Source organism: Lynx rufus, unplaced genomic scaffold (assembly GCF_022079265.1).
Source record: "Lynx rufus isolate CCGP_SWC_20201006 ecotype Redwood Valley unplaced genomic scaffold, mLynRuf1.p SCAF_13, whole genome shotgun sequence".
In the NCBI taxonomy this organism is placed as follows: domain Eukaryota; kingdom Metazoa; phylum Chordata; class Mammalia; order Carnivora; family Felidae; genus Lynx; species Lynx rufus.
Genome location: NW_025814827.1, coordinates 11,142,181 through 11,162,822, shown reverse-complemented (window position 1 = coordinate 11,162,822; position 20,642 = coordinate 11,142,181). Strand labels below are relative to the sequence as shown.

General features: G+C 51.4%; 1 protein-coding gene across 1 annotated transcript in view; it reads right to left on the bottom strand.

The window, feature by feature from the left end:
- The window catches only part of IGDCC4 (immunoglobulin superfamily DCC subclass member 4), a 37,806-nt gene extending 25,760 nt beyond the window's left edge, over window positions 1–12,046 (bottom strand). The window contains exons 1-3 of the mRNA XM_047074440.1: window positions 11,977–12,046; window positions 2,448–2,792; window positions 1,627–1,768 (exon numbers count right to left, since the gene is read on the bottom strand). Of these exons, the coding sequence (XP_046930396.1) occupies window positions 1,627–1,768; window positions 2,448–2,792; window positions 11,977–12,046 (557 nt within the window). The remainder of the gene's footprint in view (window positions 1–1,626; window positions 1,769–2,447; window positions 2,793–11,976) is intronic.
- Window positions 12,047–20,642: the final 8,596 nt, after the last annotated feature.

Genomic DNA, 20,642 nt, shown 5'->3' with positions numbered 1-20,642 from the left:
CACGTTGGGTATAGAGTTTACTTAAAACAAACAAACAAAAAACCCCAGTATGTACAGTATAATCCACATTTTAAAAGAGGGTATTTCTAAACATATAGGGGAAAATTCCAGAGGACAGACATCAAAACTAACAGAGGCTTTCTATGGATGATAAGGGTTTCTTCTTTTTTGCTTACGTGAACATGAAAAACGCATCTTCTAGGAATATAAACTAAAAGTAAGTAGAGGAAAATATGGAAAATAAGAAACATCTACCTTGAAGAATGATGGGAAGAATTAAGCGAGAAAACGCAGCTCTCATTAAATGGGGACCTGTTGTGCCTTTTGACGGGGAGACTTCTCTGCTCTCTCCTACTCTCTGGTGGCTGTCAAGAGTAGGCCCTCACTTGGTTCTTGCCCAGCAACTCTCAGGAAGCACCGACCAAAAGCAGCAAGGGGCCCACATTTTGGAAGCCACAGAAGTTAAAACATCAGCCCTAGAAAGGCCAGGTCAGCATTTCCAACGTCACTCCCTAGAATGCTCATTCATGGGATGTTAACAGGGTTGCTGCAAGAGGGGCTGTGGGCAGAGGAGACTATGAAGTGCTTGGTTCAACAAGTTTAACGGATTTTCCATACAGGACTTGTCAGAGCCTTGCCAGCTCCAAGAAGGGGATTTGTAGGTAGTTTTCCTGGCCTTATTTGACCACGGAATACTTTTTTTCGAGAAGCACCTTTAGTGACTATTGTTTTACAAAGAACGATGATCTAATCTAACTCTTTCATTTATTTTTTTCTTTTAATTTCATGGGTGGGGAGAATGAAGCTGAGTGCGAAGGGCCTCTGTGAGGAGGAACAGGCTAAGCAACCACCTGAATCAGCAGCTTGACCTCCTGCCCTTCTTCCTCCCTCACTTCTGTTGCAGGAATATGCCCTGTGGCCCTTCTACCAAATGGAAGTTTCTCCTATACCTGTACCCCTTACCTAGATGTGAACAAAAGTCAGAGCAGCTGGGACAACTCAACACTCAAGACAGATTAGTCCCAGGGCAGAGAGACCTGGAAACCAGTGTTTCTGAGGCCAAGGAGCCCCACCTCCACCAGGAGAGAAGGAGAAAGCGAGCTGGTAACTACAGCTAGAGAGATGTAGGCAGAGGACCGTAGGGTGACTGGGAAAGGCCTTGGAGCTGCATTTCCAAAGATGTAAGAATCCATGGGGTGACAACCGTGTCATGAGACCAACTCAGAGTCCACAGAAGCAAACGAGCCTCGTGCTCTCTGCTCGTGCTGCATGTATATCTGGGCCTAGCCAGGAGGCCACAGTAGGGATCAAGTCTCAGGACCAGCCTCTGCTCCTCTGTGGCCCTCAATCTCCTCTTCAGTAAGGCAAGTGCTTGGGCTAGATATGCTCTGAAGTGCTCTATCACTATGCCATACCCAAGCTCCATAGCTTAGTGGGTGGCATTCTTTGCAAGGAGTAAAAACTCTGCCCAACTTCTCTCGGGGACAGGATGTGAGCTGAGAGTCAGGCAGTGGTTGGCCCCTAAACCAGTTTAGGCAAATGGAGCCACTGTGGCTGTAAGAATCCCAGTTCCCGAGCACATCCCAGAGCCCTCTACCCACCGCCCACTCCCCATAGGACACTCACCGAGGCTCCTCGGGCACCGGCCCTTGGTCCTTCTCCCAAGTAATGACAGGTGCTGGCAGCCCTTCAATGTGGCATTCAAACCGAGCAGTCCCGTTCTCCTCCACCACCTGAGACTCCGGGTGCAGAGAGAAGCCTGCGAGTGCTGGGGGTGAGGACAGAGACGCGTGGGCAGAGACGGGAGAGGAGCCCGGAAAAGACAGGGGGCACAGACAGTGAAACACACACAGGCACGCACATGCACACACACAGAGACAGAGAAGGTACAAGGTGACAGAAACACAAGCAGAGCAAATGCCAGCCAACAGAGACACAGTTGAAGAGGCAGCCGGGGGGTAAGAAGTGGAGACTACTGGTCAGATGCCGTGTCAGAATGAAGCGCAAAGCACTGCCCCCCAACCCCTAACATCACCATCATGGCCAGACTGCAGTAAGATGCACATTTCTTCTGGCCTAAAATTTCTTCACGGTGATCTTGTGTCTCTTGAGAACCGCCCCCCACCCGGGCTGGATGATGGGGCTTGTCCAGGTACTCCACCTGCTCCAGTGCCCCCCACTCTTACAAGACTTTCTGAAGGGCCTCCTGGAGGAGAGCACAACTCTAGACTCTCAAACTCAAAGGGAAAGAAAAGGAGGAAGGAAAGGACGGGGCGGGGGGGGGGGGGGGGGGGGAGAGGTAGCCACACCAGGAAAGGACCTACTGAGCAGAGGAAAGTGGAGTGAGCTCAAGAGATAGGCCTTTGTGCAAGGAGCTAATGGGGACCACACTTCCCGCACCCCAGGCCTCCCGGGTCTCAGTTCAGCCCCCGGTTGCAGGCACTTACTGGCGAGTTTGACCACTGCGGCCTGGCTGGCCACCGCTCCAAGGGGGCCATGGGCCAGGCAGGAATAGTTGCCCTCAATGAGCTCTGAGTTCCCAGGGCTGGCCTCCTCACTGCTATCAGGTGCTAGCGGCTGAGACAGCCATAAGGAGCCATTTGGTAGCAGGCGCAGGTGGTCGTGCTCAGGCAGAGAGCCTCCATCCTTGCTCCACGTGATGCTGGTGGGGGGTCCGGAAGCCCCCAGACCGCAGTCCAGCACTGCAGCTTGCTCTGGGCCCAGGATCACTTGCAGTGGCCCTGCCCCACAACTCAGCTCCACTGTTGTCTCCGGGGGCCACGGCAGTTCACCTGCACAGAGAGGGCAAGGACCAGGGCTGTTGGTGTGGGTCCTCCCGCATTCCACAGCCTCCAGATCCTCGGTCACCTGCCCAGGGGCTGGGGCAGCTCGTGGAAGAAGAGGTCCCATAGAGAGATCTGCATCCAGATCCTTGGCTCCGCCCCATCACCTGTGATCTTGGGCAGTCTGCCGCCCTTCTCCGCGCCCACCTTCCCTGGCTGCTCAATTTCTTCATCAGCCAAAAAACGCAGTTCACAGCAACATTCTTCATAATAGGTGAAAAGGAGAAACAACCCAAATGCCCAGCACCTGATGAGTGGCTAAATATATTCCTCAGCCATCAAAAGAAATGAGAGTACCGCTATCTGCTACCTGGATGAACTTCAAAAAACTTTCTGCTAAGTGAAAGAAGCCAGTCGCAAAAATGCTACATATTATACAATCTCATTTCTAGGAAATGTCCAGAATGGGCAAATCCACAAAGACAGAAAGTAGATGAATGGCTGCGGGGGGCTAAGGAGAGGGAAGAATGAGGAACCATGGCAAAAGGATATGATGTTTCTTTTTTTGGGTGATGAGAATGTTCTGGTATTAGTCAGTGGTGATGGTCGTGCAAACCTGTGAACATCAGAAAGACCACTGACTTGTACACTCCAGACGGTGAAATCTGTGCTATGTGGATTTTATCTCAATAAAAAAAGTACACAGTAACCCCTTCCTCATAGGGCTGTTGGGAGCATTAAGTGGGACAAGGTGTGGAAAAGGAACACAGTGCCTGGCCTGGCACAGAACTGGCCCTCGGAAATGTCACTCCTCCCTGGAACCTTACAGATCATCTTGACCACTATCACCCAACCCACTTCTGTCCCAGTGACAGGAGAGGCTAAGCACTCCTCCCTACAGCTCAGTTCCCCTTGGTCATGCAGCAAGCCAGAGCCCATCCCCAGGAGCCCCAGAAGAGCCTGTAGCTCCAACACGGCCCCTGCCACAAAGGGAGGACTAGGGGGGAATTGGGGGAGGGGAATGTCATCCCAGGGTCAAGGCAAAAATACACAAAGGCCAATGTTTATCATCTTAACTACCATTTCAACAAGGCCCAGTAATAGTTATTCATAGAGAAATGCTTGGTTTTCCCAGTTGTGTTGACCAGAAGGTCGACCTGCTACCTCCCTGTCCCATACAAGCTCAATGACCCAAGGTCCCTTCTTATCCTCAGGCCTGACACTTTGCTTACAGGCACAACGGCACATCTGAGAATGTACCGAGGACAAAGATGAGTACGATGGCACATACTTAGTACAGAGCAGGTCTGGGCTGATAGCCACATGAGGGCATGCAGAAAGCCAAATGGCTTGGGAATCAGGCAACCCTCAAGTTCTAGACCTGGGTCTGTCACAGTCTAGCTGTGTGGCCTCGGGCCAGTCACTTCTTCTGGACTTTAATTTACTCAAACGTAGCTAGCAGGTGATGTCTGAGATTCTAAGATTTTAGGATTATTCAGTGAAGAGTCATACGTGGATAAACCTATTCCCGGACATATAGAACACCATTTGGGCACACATACAGACCGTAGACACAACCTTCCACACCTGAACATATGTGCCCCAGTTTCTGCCATACTTGTCATAACCTGGACATATAGATGTCCATACTTAGAACCCCTGTCTGTCTCCAGGCTCTCTTCCCATCACTCCTAGAGCAAAATAAGACTGAGGGGCAAAGACAAGTCCCAACTGGCTGAGTAAGGAGGCCAGGGCAGAAGCCAGGGCTCTGACACCAATGGGGCCTGAACAGGGCCTCTGCCTTTTTTTTTTTTTTTAAATTTTTAAATGTTTATTCATTTTTTGAGACCAAGAGAGACAGAGCATGAGTGGGGGAGGGGCAGAGAGAGAGGGAGACGCCCCCGGGGCTCTGCCTTTCTTAATCCATCAGAAAGGCTCTGCTGGCACCTCCAACTGCACAACCAGCCTCAGCATCACTAGTGAGCGCAGGGACAGGCAGCCCTTGTCCTCACCCGGTTTCCATCCAGACTGGAGAAACCAGACTGGCCTTCACATCACTTTGGGCTATTTGCTGTGGTGGAAAGAGCATTTGACCTTGGGGCCAAAGATGTAGTTTTCAGTCGTGCTGCTCTGCCTACCAGCTGTGTGACAAAACCCTTAACCTCTCTGGGCCTTAGTTTCCAGATCTGTAAAATGAAGCCCATATGACCAAGCCTGTGAGGAGTAAACAAGATGATGGGTGTCGGCGCATCAATCAAGGAATGGGAGCTCATTCTTTACAGGCTCTTTATAAACTGTACAAATGTTTGCGTGTTTTTTTTTTTTTTTTTTTAATGAAAGATGTTACTTTAAAAAAAAAAAAACTACACAAATGTTAATTACAGTTCTTAACAGCCAGTCCCTTCTACCTCTAAAGCCCTAGATTCTATGATTCAAACATAGGGTAGGGGGAAGACAAGCCCGGGCTCTCAGCCCAGTGGCTTCCAATTGCCGGGTTCCAGCCGCTGAGCAGTCAGTTTGAGTTTCAAGGGAGAAAAGCCCCACATGACACGAATCCCTGAGCCCTGCGGCAGCCTCCCCGCCCCCCAAAGCACGTCCGGGGCCTGGAAAATCCCCTGCCGCGCTGAACAAACAATGTGAACAGTTGGGGCCTGAGCAGCTGCTGGGTATGTCAGCAGCCTGGGCTCTGGCGGGCAGGACGGCAGCCAGAGAGGCCGGTGGCTGGCTGGGGAGCCCAGAGGAGGCTCCGATTCCCTTCCTGAATATTCATGGATCAGCAGATGTCTGGCTTCGCCACCTCTGAGGAGCCAAGCACCCAGCAAGGTAGAACAGGGAAACCAACAGGGATGTAGATGAGGAGGGAACCAGCCCACCCTGGCCCAGGTTGGTGGAAATGTCTTTGAAGCTTGAGATTCCTCATTTTATAAGTGGGGAAGCTGAGGCCCAGATAGGTGGAGGGGTTGGGGTGTCTCATCTCTCTGGAAGACAGTAGGGGAAATGTCCTTTGACCTTTGGGGCATGAACCCAGCACTGAAGAGACAGTTGCCTTTGAATATGAGGGTTCTCTCTGCCTCAGTGCCCAACCCAATTTCTGTGCCCAGGACATGCATCCCCAGGGGTTCAGCTCAGGCGCCAGCCATCCATGAAGCTGGCCCTGCCTCCTCGGACAGAAGCTTTTTATGCTTTACATCACATAGCCGCTTGCGGGTCCCTTACCCATCCTTCCTCTTGCCTAGACGGACAACAGGGTGTTGGGTGGGGAGGGGGGGGTGGGGACAAGCCTTGGTCCGGAGTCAAGGTCATGGGTCATTTGTTACATGACCTTGGGCCCGCTACTTTTACTCCTTCCAGCCTCAGTTTCCCCAGCCTGAAAAGGAAGAGTCTCCACTTTTCTCATGTTCGCCAAAATTCTGCCAGAAGCAGAGGACAGCACGCTCAGGAGGCTTGCTGACTGCCCCCAAATGTTTTGATTCTTAAACCTGTGGCGAATTTTGCATTCTGCTCCATTACATAGCAATGCTTCTTTTCACATAAACTTGGTCCCTACACCACCAAATCGCTTCATAAAAGCGATGCTCTGAGGAGTGGACCTTGTTCGTCCGGTGGCTTCTTGGCCACCCCTTTCTTGCCACCCCCAGCCACTGTCATGGCTGACCCTCAAAGCCCTTCCCATGAGTCTTTCTCAGCTATCCCTCTCAGGACTGGGGCAGACACAGTGGACGCTTGCTGCCCACCAGCTTTGTGCCTCGATGGGGGCTCCTCTGCCACAATTCCTTCTCCTCAGCTTCCTTGGTGAGACCCTACCAGAGACACGGAGCTCCTATGCTTGGGAACCCTGAGGTCATCTCTCGAGCTCCTTCTTCTAACAGGTTATTTTACCCACTTGCAGGATAAATTAGATTTTATGAGGCCAATTAGAACCCAGACAGAAAGGAGATTCGCTTCCGAGTCTCAGAGCCAGCTCGATGCTGTTTTGTGCGGTTAGTGGGGGCCAGGTGTGAGCCAGGGTTCCATTTCCCCGTGAACTCTCAGGAAAGGGGCCAGAGGGTGGGGGAGGGAAACCAAGCCTAGATGTCTCCTCCATGAAGCCAAGAACTTGCCACAAACATCAATGCCTTGTCACTTTTGAATTTCAGGGCCCAAGAGATTTACATCTTGTGTTCAGTGTGGGGCCGGTTCTCCATGATGCCGTTATGTCTTTTCCTAGGAGACCCAAGTCAGTGTCTTCCAGAAACTTCCTTCCCCACCCCCCCTCCCCACCTTGGCGGCTTCCCTTACAAACACACTAAACCCCTCCCACCAACAGCTGAAAGGAGAGCTTGGGACAGTGGCCTGGGACACAAGGATGGGCACACAGTTCCCTTCATCTGTGATCCTGAGAGGCCCGGCCTCAGTGGACCTGACAGTAAAGCCACAGTCAGCTCCTGCCTCCCTCCCGTTCCCTGTGACCCTCTATCCCCATCAAACCGCTTTCAGCTCTCTGAAAGCACACTGCTATTCCCTATGTTGTTCCTGCTGCTCCCTCTCCTTACGACAGCCATGCTATCCCTGGTTCTGATGTTGTTGCCTCTTTTCTGCCCCATGGGATCCTGAGCACCTTGGTCATTGCAGTTATCACTCTAGAGTTTTTACTTTCTTTCTCCCCAACGAGGCAACAAGCTCAGAATCATGCCCTCGGCAGCTTTCTAGATCCCTGGTACCTGAAACAGTGCCTGGTACATACTAGGTGCTCAATAAATATTCCTTGAACAGACAAGGGGACATGTGGAGACACAGCCCCATCATGCTGTTCTAAGCTTCACTTTCCTTATCTATAAAAATTATAGGAACTCCTTTAAAGTCTGGACATGACGTGAATAATGTATGTGGAAAACTGCCTATGTGGCATCTAGTGGACACTTAACAAAATGCTTAAAAAGCACAGAGACAGAAAAGCAAACTCACACTGAAAGAAACTCTGTACTTAAACATTACAATCACTGGGGAGCTCACTACCTTACCAGTTCTCCTGCTGTATGGCTCATATGATTAAAAATATTTCTCCTGTGCCCGCCTTTCTCTCCCTGTATGCTCTGATCACTTGCTGGAACTCTCTCCTCCAGACTATGTGACAAGCTAGTAAGTCTCTTATGGGAACCATCCAGAAGTCTTGGCTCTGCACCAGCTGACATACTCAGGTCTGCACCTGAAAGAGAGCTTACTGAGCCTCTGCTTCCCTGACCTCAATGACTCCAAAGCGCCTCAAATCCAGAGGATGCCTCAGCGTCAGCCTCAGCTGTGAGGTAGCCAACAGCCCAGCTAGATTCTATTTCTCTGCATGTCAGGGCCAGAACATCAGCTCTTTGATTTTCCTCCCAACCCCAGCTCCCATCACCCTCCTCCAACCAGGCTAGGGCTGGCGTCCTCCCCCATCAGAGCTGCTCTTACTCCTCCCCTCTCCGCACACTCCAGGGGGCTGGGAGCCCCAAAGCCCACCTGGCAATGACATCTGTTCTGCATCTGGAATTCTGTGTCAAGTCTGGTTGCTGTACCTCAGAAACAGTGGAGGCCAAACAGGAGGCAGCGGGTAGGGATGAATGGAGAAGGGTGAATTCCAGAGCCCAGACTCAGACACACCAACTGAGGGAGGTCAAGCCCAAAGTGGGTAACTTCTCATGTGAGGGGGAGGGGGTGCAGAGAAACTGAACTTGGGTATGTGTGTACCAAATCCAGGGAAAATGTGGCTCCAAGAGCCAGGAGACTAGTTCCAGCCCCAGCTCAGTCCCTATCCATGCAGCTTTGGGAAGTCACTCAGCTTTCTCGTCTGGAAAATGGGTTCATGCTAAAATTACTTCTAAATTCCCTTCAGTGCTGCCATTCACTCTACTTGTGAGATAGCTTAACATGAAAGAGGTACCTTTAGAAGAAAAGAAAGGAACTGCTATTTTACACATAACGTATCATGAATTGGGCCATGAAAGTTCATAAAGGACCGATGAAGGTATGGAGAAATTCTGGAGAAAACTCACTATTAGGAGGAACTTGTTTGACCTCGTTCCTAACCTCGATATGGGGTCAGAGAGGGCCACCCCGATGGAAGGGAGGTGGACCTCTGTGTCTCTGGGCTGAGAAAGAGATGGGGCAGAGAAAGCAGCTCTCAGGTTCTTGGAGCCTTCTTATTACTGACCTGTGGCATCCCCACTCCCCAACTTTTGATTGGGTGGAAGGGAGAGCCCCACTTCTTGCATTCAGCATTCTCCCAACACCCCCAGACAGAAGCCCCATTCCTACAAGTCTCCCCAGTTCCAATCCTTGACTGGAGCCGTGTTGGGGGACACCAGCCCCTTCGCTCTGCCATGTTGAGGTTGCTGAAGCATCTGTTATTTTTTTACTTCCCTCTCCCTCACCCCCTGCAAACTCAATCTATCTTCAGATCCTACTAATTCTACTTTCTTTTTTTTTTTTTAATTTTTTTTTCAACGTTTATTTATTTTTGGGACAGAGAGAGACAGAGCATGAACGGGGGAGGGGCAGAGAGAGGGAGACACAGAATCGGAAACAGGCTCCAGGCTCCGAGCCATCAGCCCAGAGCCTGACGCAGGGCTCGAACTCACGGACCGCGAGATCGTGACCTGGCTGAAGTCGGACGCTTAACCGACTGCGCCACCCAGGCGCCCCATCTACTTTCTAAATATCTCTAGAAGCCTGGCCACACCAACTGCCACTACGCCGGTTGCCTCCATCCTCTCTTCTGGATTACTACAACAGCCTCCCAAGAAGCTGGAGCTTCCTGCTTCCAGTCCCGCCCCACCGACCGATTCTCCACACTGGCTGCGGGAGCTGATGCAAAGCTGATTTTAAAACTTGCCAAGGGCTCAGGCAGGCTCTCAGGCCAGAAACCTTGGTGGGACTTATAAAGTCCTTCAGGAGCTGGGCCCAGCCCCCATCTTCAGCCTTCTCTCTTGACACCTGTGGTACCAACCCCCCCTCCCCCACCCCCATCCCACTCCATCCTGCCCCATTCTCATCCCTGTGCTCTCCTCTCCTGCCAGGCTTAGCTTCATTCAGTGTCCTAAACGAAGTCACTCTGAGCACTTACATGGGCAGTTCACTCTGGAAAACTTTGCCCATCATCACTCTCCTTTTACAGGGCTAACTGACCCTCTGCATGGAGCTCTATTATTCATCACTTCCTGGAGGAAGCTTTTCCTGACCTTTCCAGACTACCTGTCATGTCAGTCTCCCTCCACCAGACAGCAAGCTCTGCACCAGGGACCAGGTCTGCCTCCTTTATTTCCCATATTCTAGGCACCAAGCACATGCTAGTCAAAAAGGGTGCTCAGTAAATATTTGTTGAATGAATGAATGAATGAATGACCTCGGTCCAGATCAGGGTGGCTAGTCAGAACCCTACAGGAGTGTCCCTAGGCCTGTTAAGCTTTGCGCACTCAAAGGGTTTGGGACTGAGGGCCAGTAGCCTCGTTGTTTTGGCCATGCACACTGCTGCCAAGGGAGCCCCAGCTCGGGTCCTGCCCCAGCCTTGTGCACTCAAGAGCAGGGAGAGGCCAGGTCTCCCAGGCAAACTGAACCCCTTGCAGGAGGCCCCACAGATATACCGTAACGATGGAGCGCAGCTCCCAGCCCTCATCCCGCTTTGCTGGGTGACCCAGAGCCGGTTCCTGGAGCTCTTGGAAGAGCGTAAGAGAGTCGGCACAACTATTCCTTAATCCCCTGGGCTCCCGGAGGACGGAGGCCTCTCCCGCACTTCCCCGCCCCCTTCACCTGACAATCCCGGGTTCCGAGCCAGGGCTGGAGAGGGGCGTGTCTTTGTGGGGAGAGAAGGGGTCCGAGCTTTTCCGGGCACTTTCCCACCCGCTGTTTGGGTTTCCTGGAGATGGGCCTGGGGCCGGCCAGACCAAGGTTCCTCCGCGGTCCCTGCCTCCCTCCGCCGTCCCAGCCTCCCTCCCACGTGGCCTGGCTGAGTCTCTCTGGAAAGCCGAAGCAGCTGGAGAGAAATCCCCCTCCCCACCCCCACCTCTAAGTCCCTCCCCGACTCGCCCCGGACACATCCTCAGCTCCCCCCTCGCCAGGGAAGGCAAGAACTAGGCGAACAAAGCGGGCAGCCCATCCCCCTCCCCAGCTCTGCCACCTACCTTCCCCCTGGGCCGTCCCCCAAACGCACACAACACGGAAAGCAAGAGGACTAGGGTGGAAGAAGGAGCCCTAGGCACAGAGCACTGGGATTCCGTCACCCCAGCCCCAGCCCTTTCTCCAGTGTGGACAACTCTGACCCTTACCCCCACCCCCACCCCGCACTGAAGTGGTGGTGGGGGGGGGGGGTGGCTGGAGGAGGCCTTGTTGACCTGGTCAACGCTTCCCTGACCTGCCCCTGGTGGGTGGGGCAGGAGTGACACGCGTCCCATCACGAGAGCGAGTGTTGGACAAGTCCACGAAAGCAACTGGTTTCCTGCCCCCCTCCCCCCGTCCACTCCGAGCCACGGGTTGGGGGAGCAACGCTAACTGTCCCCCCACCCCCCCCACACCGTCCCAACCAGCCCCAGGGACCACACCCACTGGGCAAAGTTGAGTGTTTTATCACCTCTGTCCTCGCTCAGTCCGGAATCGCCTGCCCTGTCCCCCCCACCACGGGCAAGGACACTCCCCAAAAGCCAAGGCCAAATATTAGCTCAGCCCCGTAAACACAATTACACACAATCTGGACACAAATGGAGGTGCAGATACACACCCCCAACACCCCTCTTTCACACACTCTCAACCCACGACACGCGCGGGCAAGGAGAGCCCGCCCGGCGCAAGCCACCAACGCCGCAGCCGCGGCCCCGCGATGCCACGCCGCGACTGTGACACGCACTGCGGACACGTACGCCCGCAGAAGCCCCCCGTCCCCACCCTCTGAACGCGCGCGCGCACACCCTCACACTCACACACTCACACTCACACACTCCAGACTCCGCAAAGCAAGGACACACACCCCCTGCGGCCAAGTCCGTGCCGCAGACGCCCCCCCGGCCGCAGCCCGCAGCCCCCCAAGCACAGGCATCACGGGCACCGGGACGGGCCGCCCGCGCCCTGCGGCCCCGCACTCGCTCGGGACCCGGGACGCACGCCAGCCCCACGGCCAGGCGCAGCCCGGGGCGCGGGCGCACCGACACGCCGCAGCCGCTCCCGCCACTGCCGCGGCGCCCGCCCTTACCGCGCGCGGCCAGCAGGCAGAAGGTCAGCGCGACGAGCCCGCCGCCGCGGCCAGCGTCCCCCCGCGCCATGGGGCCCGGCTCGGGCCGCCGCCGCCGCCACCGCCTCCCCGCGCCTCGGCCGCCGCCGCCGGGGGAGGGCGCGCCGGGCGTCAGTGGCCCGGGGAGGCGCGGCGCCGCGGGCGGGGGCGCGGCCTCGGGGGCCCGGGCCCGAGCGGGGGCCGGCGCGGGGGCCCGGGCTGCCGCCGCCTCGCCCGCCCCTCCATCGCCATCTTGGGCGAACAGCCGGGGCGGGGGCGCCCGGCGAGTGCGGCCGCAGGGCCCGCCGGGGACCCCGGCCCCGCGCTCCGTGACCCTGCTCCGCGCGGGGCTCTGCTCTGCCGGGGTCTCTGGGTCGCCTTGGGCCCCAGTTGGGCCGCTTGTTTCTGGGTCTGTTTGTCTCTTGGTCTCCCTGTCTCTGAGTCTCTTTCTGCCTCGGTGTCTCCGTTTCTTTTCCCTGCCGCTGCCTCAGGGTCTCCTCCAACTCGGTTCCAGGCTCAGTGGAGGCAGAGTCAAGGTCTCTGTCCGTCCCGCAGGCCCATCTTGCCACCTGAGTCCAGTCCCTTTCCAGCCCAGATCCTGGCCTGAATCCTAGTTAGCTTCTCCACAGGCTGCACCAGGAGATGCACTGAGGACAGACAGGACAGTTCCCTCCTCATCCTCATTCGCATGGCCATTCCAAGCGGGAGACTTCTCTTGGCCTCCTTCTCTTGCTCTTGCAATTATCAAGCTAGGCAGAGCATACTCTACCCCAAGCACTCGCACATTTAGACCTCTCTACACCCCTGGGAGGGACAAGAAGGTTTTGCTCCCATTTTACAAACAGGGAAACTGAAGATAGAGGAGGTGAAGTGACTTGCCTAAGGACACGAGGCTAGGGAGCTTTCAGACTCAGGAGCGTCATTTTCTACTCATTCTTCGATGGTGCCTTCCCTGACCTGGCCACACGGGTTGCCTCAGTATCCCACAAATATTTCTTGTTCCAAAGCCGGGGATTCAATTATCAGGGCTAGGGTAGGGGAGGAGTCCAGATTAAATGATCTATTTAAGGTCCCTTCCAAGTCCAAGATGCCATGATTCTTTTTAAGTTTATTTATTTATTTTGAAAGAGAGAGAGAGCAGCAAGCATGAGTGGGGAGAGGGGCAGTGAGAGAGAGAGAGAGAGAGAGAGAGAGAGAGAGAGAGAGAGAGAGAGAGAGACAATTCTAAGCAGGCTCTGCTCTGTCAGCATAGAACCCGATGCGGGGCTTGATCTTATGAATAGTGCGATCCTGACCTGAGCTGAAATCAGCTGAAATCAAGAGTCAGACCCTTAACCGACTGAGCCACCAAGGCGCCCCAAGATGCCATGGTTTTTCATTCCTTAGGTGTCCAGTGTTCCCATGACTTAGAGCCATTTCATCTCTGTACCTGCTAGGTGCCTTACCCATTTGTTGCAAGTTACCTTTAATTATGGCCTGTACTTTGCAGATCTAACGGGCCCTGGCATGTATTCATTTCTTGTCAGGCCCATCGGCAGCATTTGACTTACGTGAGCACTCCCGCTTTCTTTTTTAGTGATCTCATCTGGTCATCAAGGCTTTTTTATCTTCTCCTACAGGCCATGTCTTACAAGTCTATGTTTGGGTTCCTTTTTCTTTGCATCATCCAATGAACCATAAATCATTACAAAGATGCCATCTGGTGTGGTCTTATACATTCTGGGTAGTTTTCCCCAAATTTCTGTCTTAGTACGGTACTGCTGCCTTTCCAGCGTGAAGAATATCGATGACCATTTGTTTCTGCTGAAATTCCTGGACTGGATAGTTATCATGTCAATCATGATGGTGGCCAAGCTTCAGGCAGCCAGGGAGGAAAAGAGCTTAAATGACATCTATCTTTATGCTAAAGATGCCCGAATATATACTTCCAGCCTGGACCCTCTCCCTAGAACTCCAGACTCATATCCTGCCACCTGCTCAATATTCCCATTGGATGTCTAATAGGCATCTAAATTTAACATGCACAACTGAGCCTTGACCTTCCCTGTCAAACTTGTGCCTCCCACAGTCTCCTTGTCTGAGGTCCTAGCAGCTCCATCCTTCCCCTACCACAGGATCCAAGCTCCATCAACTCTCATCTGGATTGTCACCCCACCTTAGGTCTCCTTTTTTCTGTCCTTGTACCTCTTCCGTCTTTTCCCAATACAGCAAAAGGCGTCCTGTTACAGTGTGCACAAGATCATGTCACTTCTCCGCTCAAAACCCACCAGTACCTTCCATCTCAGAGCAAAAGCCAAAGTCCTTCCTGTGATGAGAAGGGCTGTGGTGGCCAGTTCCCTCCCTCCAGCCTCTAGACCTTTGCCCACCTAGTTCAGTGTGGAACTCTGCCTCCCGATCCCTCCTTCCTCACAACGTCCTCCCTCTCCCTACCCCCCTTCTTTCTAACATGCTCTACATTTTACTTATTTTATTTATAGTCTGTCTACTCAACAGAATGAGGGCTTCATGAGGACAGGAGTTTTTGTCTGCTGGATTCCCTGCTGAATTCTAAGCAGCTGGACCAGTATCTCTGGCACTGTGTAGGTACCAGGGGGTCAAGATAAAAAAGATACAAGTCACTGCCCACAGGGAGGGTAGTGTCCTAAGTGGCATGGGGTGGCAGGGAGAATGGGAACAAGAGAAGGAAGGACAGTGGTGTGTGTCTAAGGGGGTGGGGGTGAGGAAGGAGGCTTCACGGAACTATTGATTGTTATAAATGTTTGACCTGGGTCTTGACAATTTAAGGAGGATAGAACTGATGGTGGGGGAAGAGGCCCAGGGGTATAAGAGCACAGGAAATGGCAGATCCAATCATTAGCGGCACAGATATCCATGGATGACCCCTATGGGTCAGACCCTGCTCTGGGCACTAGGGCCATAATGGTGAACAAGATGGTTCTTGCCTGCATGGTGCTTGGTCTAGTGAGGGAGACAGACAAGTAGGCAGGTAACTCTAATACTGTGTGATATATAGGCTGTGAAGGGGTACAGGGAGTATTAGAGTTACCTCATATCTCTCCCTTTTCCTCTGCCCCTCCCCGACTCTTACTCTTGCTCTCTCTCTCTCTCAAAAAAAAAATCATCAATTTAGGGGCACCTGGCTGGCTTAGTGGGTAGAGCATGTGACTCTTGATCTCAGGATTGTGAGATTGAGCCCCACATGGGATGTGGAGATTACTTAAAAAATAAAATCTTTAAAAAATTTTTTTAATGTTTATTTATCTTTATGAGAGAGGGGGTCAGACAGACAGAGTGTGAACAGGGGAGGGGCAAAGAGAGAGACACAGAATTGGAAGCAGGCTCCAGGCTCTGAGCTGTCAGCACAGAGCCTGATGTGGGGCTCAAACCCATGAACCATGAGATCATGACCTGAGCCTAAGTCGGGTGCTTAACCAACTGAGCCACGCAGGAACACCCTCCCAAAATAAAATCTTTTTTAAAAAATCGTCAATTAAATGTGTTAAAAGTGCCTTCAATTCACCATATACTGTTACATATTTTTAAGTTTATTTATTTTGTGAGAGAGAGAGAGAGCAGGGGAGGGGCAGAGAGAGAGAGAGGAGAATCCCAAGAAGGCTCTGCACCATCAGCACAGAGCCTGACGTAGGGCTCAAGCCCACAGAACCACAAGGCCATGACCTGGGCCTAAATCAAGAGTCAGAAGTTCAACCGACTGAGCCACCCAGTTGTCCCTATAATTTATTATTTTCTTAAAATAACTTCTGTGAGAAATTCTAAGACGGAAGTAACATCTTGGAGACCAGCCAACGTAGAGGCTGAGAGACCTGGCATAGGCTCCACTGAGGTCTGCGGTTTCTATTGGTTTGACCAGGTGGGTGGGATGCTATCAAAGACGACACAGGGAAGAGCCGGGCAGTGGCGTGGGACTCTCAAATTAACATGCTGAGGGGGAGGTGCCTACATGGCATCCAGGTGAAAATATCAAATAACCAGCAATGCCATTTTCATCTGAGCAGAGAGATCAGAACTGGAGAAACTATTTTGTGAGCTGGCACTTCCAGCAGAGCACCTAACCCACCTTATTATAACATTCTTTATTGAACTGTCTGGCTGACCTGCAAGACAGTAAACTCCTTGCGGCAGTAACCACACGTATCTTGCTCACTTTTTCCTGGCATCTAGCACAGTGCACAGCATATAGTAAGATCCCAATTAATGTTTTTAAAGTGAATGATAAAGTTACTCGTCGGGGTGCGTGAGTGGCTCGGTCAGTTTAGGTCTTGATCTCATGGTTCGTGAGTTCGAGTCCCACGTCAGGCTCTGTGCTGACCGCTCAGAGCCTGGAGCCTGTTTCGGATTCTGTGTCTCCCTCTCTCTGACCCTCCCCCGTTCATGCTCTGTCTCTCTCTGTCTCAAAAATAAATAAACGTTTAAAAAATTAAAAAAAATATATGTAGAAGTTCTCTGGCACTCCTCCCTTCGAGGAGTACCGTCTACTTGCCCTCCCTTTGAATACAGGCCAGCCTTAGGCCCTCAGCTCTAAAGGATAGGATGTGATGGAGGTGATACTGCTTGGCTTCTGAGATTAGTCATAAAAGAAGACTCAAGTCCCACCTGGCTTTACTCTCAGGCACATGCATCAGAGAGCCCTGAGCTACCCTGTCAGAAGTCTGGCCACTTGAGGCTGCCATGTTGGAGAGACCACGTGGGAAGACAACACGGACAAAGAGACGCTACGGTAGCCTCAGCTCTTGCACCCAAGGAGCCAAACGGGTAAGTGAGGAAACCTTCCCCGTGTCCAGCCCCAGCCCCTATCTGACTACGACCAGTCAATGGTCGTAGTGCTGAAACCAGTCAATCCCCAGCACCGTGAGAGATAGTAATAATAACAAATGGTCGTTGTTTTATGCCACTAAGTTTGGGGTGGCTTGTTATATAGTCCTGGATAACCAGAACAGCTGCGGGAATCTTACTGGCTTGGGTTCACTGTTAGAACCACTCACTGCCTCCCTCCCCCATTCAGCCCCTTTAAAGGAAGATGCAAAAGTTAAATATGTTTACAATATCTTCACCCTTCATATTCAAAACTATCTCCCCTACTACATCTCTGCTCAAACCCTCTGAGCCCATGGGATGTCTCACCCCTCCACCTGAGATGCCTTTCCACCCCTCACCACAAAATTGCTAACCGATTTATAGAATTATAGGATATTTTTATTTTCGTCTTGGTGCTTTTCTATGTTTTAAACAAGTTGTCGGCACTGAACACATTTTATTTTTGCAATCAGAAATATTAAATGTAACTTAGAAGAGAAAAATATAATCTTCAGTTTGGGATGATGAGGAAGAAGTTCTGGAGATAAACAGTGGTGATGGTCGCACAACAGTGCGAATGTACTTAGTGCCACTGCGGTGGCCACTGAAAAATGGCTACGTGGTAAATTTTGTTGTGTATATTTCATCACGATGGAAAAAATATATACAGTTCCTGGGGCGCCTGGGTGGCTCAGTTGGTTGAATGTCCGACTTCGGCTCAGGTCATGATCTCGAGGTTCGTGGGTTCGAGCCCCGCATCGGGCTTTGTGCTGACAGCTCAGAGCCTGGAGCCTGCTTTGGATTCTGTCTCCCTCTCTCTCTGCCCCTCCCCCGCTCACACTCTGTCTCTCAAAATATAACTCTGTCTCTCAGGGGCGCCTGGGTGGCGCAGTCGGTTAAGCGTCCGACTTCAGCCAGGTCACGATCTCGCGGTCCGTGAGTTCGAGCCCCGTGTCGGGCTCTGGGCTGATGGCTCGGAGCCTGGAGCCTGTTTCCGATTCTGTGTCTCCCTCTCTCTCTGCCCCTCCCCCGTTCATGCTCTGTCTCTCTCTGTCCCAAAAAAAAAAAAATAAAATAAAAACGTTGAAAAAAAAAATTAAAAAAAAAAAAAACAAACATTAAAAAAACTAAAAAAACATAAATACAGTTTCTTAAAAACTCAAGTGCCAGTTCCTTCAAGATAGATCATCCAGATCTTTCTTACCCATTCGTCTGTATCACTCAATAGGCACTGGATTATTTCTGCCTCGGACAGGGATTTCATTATGCAAATGAAGTTTAATTATGTAAATTAATTGTGTAAATCAGTTTGTCTCAGTCTTGTGTCCCAGATGACACTGGAAGCTCCCTGAGGGCAGAAACTGGCATTATACAGGTGGTCATGCCCACAGTACCTTTATAAAACAATTGCCTGGAAATCAGAACACATTTCCTTAAAGAATCGACGCCACAAATGAAGGCTGTGTTCTCAGACTAGCCAATCAAAATCTGTTTAACTCATTAAATAGCTGAAATGTTGTATATTGGCAATGAAAATATATTGCAGAAACACAGTGAAAATACGAGCAATTAAACAAAACAGAAAAATCAATGGAAAGGTCGACAAGTTCGGGATTGAATTAGTAATAAATACATATATTTAAAAAGAGATCATAATTAGCAAGGTAAAACCAAGTTCTGCATGAATGAAAATGACTCAAAGTTTATTACATGACTCATGTCTGAATACATTTATGTAGTTACAATAACATAAGCACTGATATTGGTTTAAGTGAAATTGCAATAGAACTATATTGAGGGGCACCTGGGTGGCTCAGTTGGTTAAGCATTCCACTCTTGATTTTAGCTCAGGTCATGATCTCACAATTGGTGAGATCAAGCCCTGCATCAGGCTCTGTGCTGACAGAGTAGAGCCTGCTTGGGATTTTCTCTCTCCTTCTCTCTCTGCCCCTCCCCAGCTCATGCACATGTGTGCGCACGTGCTCTCTCGCTCTCAAAATAAATAAATAAACATTAAAAAAAAAAAGAACTGGGGCGCCTGAGTGACTCAGTTGGTTAAGCGGACAACTTCGGCTCAGGTCATGATCTCACAGTTTGTGGGTTCAGCCCCGTGAAAGCTCTGTGCTGACAGCTTGGAGCCTGGAGCCTGCTTTGGATTCTGTCTCTGTCTCTCTCTGCCCCTCCCTCACTCACACATTTTCTCTCTCTCTCTCTCTCAAATATAAATGAACAAAAAATGGAAAATAATAATAATAAAAAAGAATTATATTGAAAAGATGAGGGGGATGGGAAATGTGTGTGTTTGGTGAAAATGGGAAGGAAAACAGGTAAATTCTAAGCTTTCATCGTGGAATGCCACTAAACAATGTATGAAAACTGAAAATAATCAGTAACGTTATATACATTTTATTTAGAGATTTGTTTTAGAACTTGACTCTGTAAAGCCATGTGCCTGTGAAATTGGGATAAAAGTAAACCTAAAAAAAAAAAAAGAAAAAGTGACACAAATGTCTGTATGGTTCAGTCAGAACCTGCCTTCCCTCTCAGCTCTCCAGGCAGACACTGATCCATTGCCCCATTCCCATCACTGCCCTGCTGCGCCCAGCAGCTAGTTCCTGTCTGCAGCCACTGCTCCACTGTGCAAGGTCAGCCCGCCCCGGCGAATCTGAGATTCGGATGGCTCCTTTCTGGTACCCCTTTAGGAGGACCCCTGCACATCTGGCGTAATGGGCTAAGACTTGCTCTCTCCCAGGGGTTCTGGATGCCCTGTTGTAGCTGGACACACTGACCTTGGCAGGATGGGCACACTGCCTTCATCAGAACTGAGAGGTAGGTGATACAGGTCACCTTGTCCACCTCCCCCATCCCGCTTTTGTTTTTTTAATTAATGTTTATTCATTTTTGAGAGAGAGAGAGAGAGTGCACAAACAGGGGAGGGGCAGAGAGAGAGAGAGAGAGAGGGAGACAGAGATTCTGAAACAGGTTGCAGGCTCCGAGCTGTCAGCTCAAAGGCTGACTTGGAGCTTGAACCCACCAAGCACCCGATCATGACCTGAGCCGAAGTTGGACGCTTAACCGACTGAGCCAGCCAGGCACCCATCTACCCCTCTTTGGAAGCTGTACCCCCTACTACTGGAGACTGTGTCCACCCACAGCCTCTGAGGGTCAGGGCCCTCCCCACAGGTTTGTCCTACCCAGTGGCCTTTTTCCTCCTCACTTTCCCCATCAAAGCATGTCTACCCAAAGACCCGCCCTCTCATGTGGTCTCTCAAATAGACAGCCTGTTGAAGTGCAGCAAGCAGGAAAGCTAAGGGCAGAGGCAGAGCCCCCTGAGTACTTGTTATGCAAGGCTCTTCACCGTCCACACCTAGCCTTAGAGTCTGTTCCTTTCATTGCCCCCACATGCCCGCTCCTGGCTCCCAGTGAGCCAGCTATCTCTCCCAGCCCCTGCTTTATCCCTTTGTGCCTGTGAGTAAAGCATTTTCTTTGCTTGGAATGACTTCCTCCCACTTGGGGAAAGTTATCCTTAAAACTTAATCCAGGGGCACCTGGGTGGCTCAGTTGGTTCAGCATCTGACTCTCGATTTCGGCTCAGGTCATGATCCTGGGATCACGGGATCGAGCCCTGTGTCAGGCTCTGTGCACTGAACATGGAGCCTGCTTGGGACTCTCTCTCCCTCTCTGCCCCTCTCTCCAGTGCACTCTCTCTCTCTCTCTCTGAAAATAAATAAATAAACTTTAAAAAATAAATAAAACTTAATCCAAATGCTACCTCCTTTGTGCAGCCTTCCCTGACCACCTTTTTCTTCGTTGCCCAGAAAAATTAATAGTTT